The sequence below is a fragment of the Ricinus communis genome, chromosome 6 (assembly GCF_019578655.1).
Source record: "Ricinus communis isolate WT05 ecotype wild-type chromosome 6, ASM1957865v1, whole genome shotgun sequence".
NCBI classification, from domain to species: domain Eukaryota; kingdom Viridiplantae; phylum Streptophyta; class Magnoliopsida; order Malpighiales; family Euphorbiaceae; genus Ricinus; species Ricinus communis.
The window spans coordinates 16,215,997-16,222,108 of record NC_063261.1 but is presented as its reverse complement, the minus strand read 5'-3'; the positions used below and the strand labels follow the sequence as shown (position 1 = coordinate 16,222,108).

The 6,112-nt window shown below is 27.7% G+C and overlaps 1 protein-coding gene across 1 annotated transcript; it reads right to left on the bottom strand.

Annotated features, from left to right (window-relative positions):
• On the bottom strand, positions 1 to 3,645 carry LOC8263290 (glyoxylase I 4). Its single transcript, XM_015723736.3, has 3 exons — positions 3,326 to 3,645; positions 497 to 828; positions 1 to 327 (listed from the first exon to the last, which is right to left on the bottom strand). The coding sequence occupies exons 1-3, from the start codon at positions 3,520 to 3,522 to the stop codon at positions 236 to 238; spliced, it is 621 nt and encodes a 206-aa protein (XP_015579222.1). The 5' UTR covers positions 3,523 to 3,645; the 3' UTR covers positions 1 to 235.
• Between the last annotated feature and the right edge of the window lie 2,467 nt (positions 3,646 to 6,112).

The following is a 6,112-nucleotide window of genomic DNA, read 5'->3' as shown; positions in this document are numbered from 1 at the left end:
TAATCAAACCAAACCAATATAATAAGCACATTGTTTCAATGGAACTTTGAGAAAAAAACTCCTCACAACCAAAAGCAGCAAAGATTAACCCTATGTAACTCATTTTCCTCACATGCATTACAAAGCTTTCACCCCCCCCCTCTTTCTACATAATATGTATACAAAAAAAAACAAAACAATTTTCTTTTGATCTACATCTTTGAGTGCTCGATCAAAACTTGCATTGATCAGTGTCTTATATGGATATATCCATCATGTTTGCCACAAAGTTGTCCATCATCAGGGATGCAACTCCTCCAGAGCATGCCATCTCCCAGCTTCTGTTTCCTGCATCAATTAATTAATTTCCAAAGTGTTAGAACTCAGACTTCTGACATGTAATGTTCAGGATTTGTTCATCCAATTGGCACACCTGAAGGTAATTGCAGCAGGGCATGTGCATCTTTTAAGTAAACATTTTTGGAGACAGAATGTAGAGTGAGAGAAGGCAAATTACCATATAACGGTGGTGGTGTGAGGTTCCCATTTGCTGCTTTAGGTAGCTTGAGAGGGCAAGCAGAAAGTGGGAGAACTGGAAGATTCTGACAATTGCAAATCTCAACCATGTAGCCATCAGGATCATGAAAGAAAAGCTGATCAACTGTAATGCCACCTTCTTCCACAACTGCTGTTACATACTCAATGTTCTTCTCCTCTAAGTTCCTCACTACAAGATCCATGTCTGAGGTTTGAAAGGAAATGTGATTGTCTTTTGGATTGATTGGACCTTTCTTGTGCGGGACATCTTCTGCTTCAAGCAAATGGATTCCAATTCCATAGTTGAACAACCTGCAAATTACCCATTTTAGCTAACATAAAAACCATTTCTCATTTCTCACCTCCTCATTTTGTTCATAGCAATTTAGAAAGCAAAGAGGAAATAACCAAGTTTACCAGACGAACGCAAGAAATAAATTAAGAGTTTAAACTGTAATAATTCTCTTTCCTTTAGAAAAAAGAAAAACATTATAAGATCAATAAAATCATGGTAGAAAAAGTGCCATGATAAATAAATTTGCCTATTCATTAAATTGGAAACAGTAGGTTAATTTGGACTGGAAAAGAATCCATTATTCAAGAACCACGAGCTGACTACCGGTACCCAGTAACCAAGGCAGAAAAATTCTTTTTCCTGTTTTTTTAATTTTAATTTTAATTTTATTTTTTGATTTTCAAGTAAGAGTTTCATTACTAATATATATAATACAGAAAATGGGTTATATATTATTCATTTCTCACCTAAAGTGGATTGGATAGAGACATCTACCATCCACTCCATTTCATTCAATAATTTCTTTTGTGCAATTATTGATCCCAATTGTCGGTGGTAGGCTTAACAATAATAATAATAATAATAACTGATAGCTTGTGCATGACAAGTGGTTCAATCATTTTTAGATCTTGATCTAATAATAATTGTGCGTCAGCTGTATGTAACGAAAGTCACAGTAGTGTGACTTTAAGAAATAATACTAAAGGGTCACTTCCTAATCACTAACTTATATATATATATTAGAATTATATAAGCTTTGAAAGTGTTTAGCCAAATTTTATTGATACTCCATTGTTATTATTATATTAATTAATAAGTTATTTTCAAAGTTAAAATAATGATTATAATCTTAAAAAGCAGTTCATCTATTTTATTTTAATATTAATGAAGAGAACCCAAAAATATTTTAAAAAGATTAATTGTGAAATCCTTTAAATTATTATTATTTTTAAATTCTATTTACGGTAATTCTAGCATTTAATTTTCATTTTGAAGATTAAAAACATCTTATGAAAAGAATATCATTTTAATTTTCAAAAATATTAGAAAAATAAGAACAGGTACACGATTTGTAAACCACTTATCCAATTATTAACTAAGAAAGCCATAGACAAATAAAACAAGAGAAGTTGTCTTATGCCATAGTATAAGACTTTGGGTGGCTTCCTAATGCAATATTAAATGAGTCCCAATCAGACAGTCGATTCATTCATTTTCAATGAATCTATTAACTAGTAAAGATGTAAAAGACAGTTAGTTGTCTTCTGATGCATGATACTAGGACAAGAGAAATCTCAATATATGGTTGTTCCCTTTCTAATGTCACTAGTGTCATCTACTAGGAAACCTTAGGAACAAAGTGGATTAAATTCTTTTTTCTTTTTTATTAAAAAAAAATAGTCACATATTATATATATATATAGTCAGCTGATAAATTTATGAAATTGCAATGATTAAAATTTGCAATAATGCAAATTTAATGGGACCAACTGAGGAAAAAAAAAGGTCATAATTAAATGTAGTGGGCCAATTTACTTATCCAACATGTGCAACTGCAGTAAATATAATTATATATGTTTGCCCTTAGCTACCTATTTAATCTCACTACACTTTAGTCTTTTTTTATACTTAAATGTTAAGGGAACTAAAGGCTACTTAAAGTGTAATGGAAGAACAAAATGTGTATATATATATATATATATATATATATATATATTTAAAACTCTGAGAAGTTAATACATGTCAGCTCATGTTATCAAAAGAAACTTATCTAATAAAATAATAATATTTAAATTTATTTTTACATGTCGGTTTTTATCTCTAAAATTAATAAAATAATTGATTTTTAGAGATAAAACTAATATATAAAATTTGATGAGTCATTTATTGATCAAATTTATATAATGAGATTTTTAAAATTGATGAACCATTTAATTCACTCGTTATAGAAGGAAAAGAAAAGAAAAGAAAAGAAAAGAGCAGCAAGAACAACAGCAAATGAGAGTACATTTTGCTGAGTGTCATGGGTTTCTTTTCTTTCTTTCTTCTTCTTCTTCTTCTCTATAATTTACCCCAAGAGTTTTCCACAGATCTCTAACAAAATGATACTACAGTATTATGATTATGCTTATAATATTTGAGAAAAAATGTGTCTTTCTGAAGCATGGAAAACATTTTTCAGGGAAGACATTACAGATATTTGGCCCGTCAAAGAAAAGTTTCTATACTTTCCAGAAGCATCCAGATACTGTTGTGATTATGCTCGTAGAGAATAAGAAAGAAAGATCTGAATGTTTTCTTGGAAGTAGGAACTGAAGCCATGTTTAACCTAAACAAAGTTCATAATTAGTGCCAAAACAAAATGGCTTGAGGACCTAAACAAACAAAAGAAAATCCTCCAAAAGCAAAAGATGATAAATAAAAACACCAGTGAAGAAGCAGTAGAATATAAATTAAACCAAAAGAAGAAGGAAAAGAAAAGAACAGGCATGAAAAAGAGAGAGAGAGAGATACCAGGCTCCTTCAAAGTTAAAAGAAGAAGGTCTCTGAATGAGTACAAAACCCAAAACATCCTCATAAAATCTAACAGACTCAGCAACAGACTTGCAAACAAATGAGACATGGTTTAATGACAGAAGAGGCATTGATCTTTTGTTTGCAGCTGGTGAAACCCATTTCTCTATCTCCTCAATCTCTCCAACATTTCCCATCTCTCTCCCTCTGTCTGAAAGTCTTCCCCTTCTCACCAAATCTTTTTCTTCTTTTGTTTTTTTTTTGAGTTGGAAGACTTTGGGATATGCCACCAAATACTCACAAATGCTAACCTTTTTATAAGGGCAAGCTGCAGGCACCCTATAGCTTATTGCCAATCAGCTTATCCATTTACAATATAATAACTACTGCTTCTTCTTTGGTGTCTTCCCATTTTAGCACATGCTTTTCATTTTCTTTCTTTTTATTTAAACTTTTTAGAGAGTAAAGTTTAAAATTAAAAAAAAACAAAAAAAAGTACTATACATTATATTATAATTTAATTTTTAACCTCGTAATAGCACTTAACTATTAATTTCACAAATAATTAGTTTCTTTTTTTATTATTAATTCTTTATTCATCTTTTTTTCTTCCTTTAAATTGTTTGCTCTTTATAAGAAAATTCAGCATATAATCTTCATTATAATTTTTAATATTTTAAAAATAGAAAGAAAAACACTTGGGTTTTTCTTTTTCTTTTTTTTTTTAATTTTTGTTTAAGTTGTTTGCCTTTTGTGGGGTTTAGAAGCAAATTTTAGCCTCCCTAATCATGATTTAATATCTAAATCAAAGTTGAATGGTTTTCCTTTTGCCTAAACTAATAAGTTAAAGACTAGTTTAAATAATAAATAAAGAATTAACATCAAGTAATTAGATTTAACAAGAAAGTGAAAGAATTGTCCAATATGAATGAGAGAATGGTAGTTGCCCCAATAATTAGAAAAACATAAATTTCAAGCAATTAGGTATTTAGATACAAGAAAGTGGAAAATAATATTACTAGTTAAGGTATGGATGTGAGATGTATCATTTAATTAATTAACTTTCTTTCATTTTATTTTTTTACTCAACATGTAATGCATGGTTCACCGACTACTTTTTGATAGAGTGATGTATGTATATATTATAATCCCATCATGTTGGATGCATTACATTAAATATAAAAAGGAAAAATTAAAACAAAAAATAAATAAATTTTAATTATAACTATTAAAAAAGGACAGTAAATATGGAATGAATTCTTGTTAAATTCGTAATTAGAGATAATTATGAAATTTAAATTTAATTTTGTAATTTAAGTATTTGGTTTTAAGCAAATACTTATGAGTTGTGAGATACAACCTTCATAAAATGTTATATGTTTTTTTTAATTAAGAATTCTGCTGACTTGTAATCCAGTCATCAGATTATGATGAGGATCATTAAAAATATATATTTATAATTCAGATAATTGACTATATAAATTAAAGTGTCACTTTCCTTCCATTGATTTTGTCAGATTATACAAGGAATCACTCAACTTATTTTTGGATTGGTTGGCTATTATTATTATTATTTTTTTCAAATAATGGAGTCACTCAATTTAATTTGGATTTTTATATCCACAATACTCTTTCTTAGTTACACTCTTCCTCGTCAAAAGTCTAATTTATGAAGCATAAATAAATAAATATATGCAACTTGTGCTAAAACTTGATTAAACATATCATAACTCTCATGTATTTTACTAAGAATTAATAAAATTGTCCCTAATTAATAATTAAATTAACATATAATCTAAATATAAAGAGAATGATATTTATTTGAATTCACATTAAATCTATTTTACTACCTCTTAATCTTGTGCATCCCTATAACTTAAAAGACCTTGAAAAGGGTAGGAGATTTTTGCACCCCATTAACTAATAAATTACTCTTCAACTATGTTTTATTACAATTTAAAAAATGCCATCAAAACTCAAAATTTAAATAATGAATATCTTCTTTATATATATATATATATAGTAAAACATATTTACTCTATATAGGAATAATCTCTATATAGTGATAAAAGATTACAATTCCAATTTATACCAGTTATAAATAGAAATAAATTCTCTATTGTAGTAAACTATAAATTTTTTAAGTCCTACCTTAAGGAAATATTCCTTTATATAGTAATACGTATATATATAACTTTTAAAAAGTATATATGATGATATGTTTTGTCTTCCTGTAATATTATTTTATCTCATCAATTTTATTTGTATAATATGATAAAATATTTATGTATCTTATTTCTAGTTCTATTATTTCGCTAACAAGATTAAGTATTAAGTCTAAAGAAAAATTTTAGTACTCAAATCTTTATTAAATTAAAAATTTTATTTAGTTTCAAGTGTATGTCTATAAAAAGATTTTTACTATATATATATATATATATATATATATATATATATATATATATATATATATATTACCGAAATTAATCAAACATCATACTCAATGCATCAAGTGGCAAAAGTGTTTATTTTTTGAATTTGAAGGTCTCGGGTTCGAGTTTTTTTTCTATACTGAGTGTGTTTTCGCCTCTATGACGAGAATAAAAAATGACTATCTCTATTGTGTAATCCATAGCCAGTTACCTTTGAATGAATAAAAAAAGAGATTAATCAAACATTCAATTCAATTTCCTTTCCAATATTTGTTTGTTAATAAACAATATTGATGAGGATTAATTACAAACATAATTAATTAAGTGTGACATTCATAACAATGATCATGATATA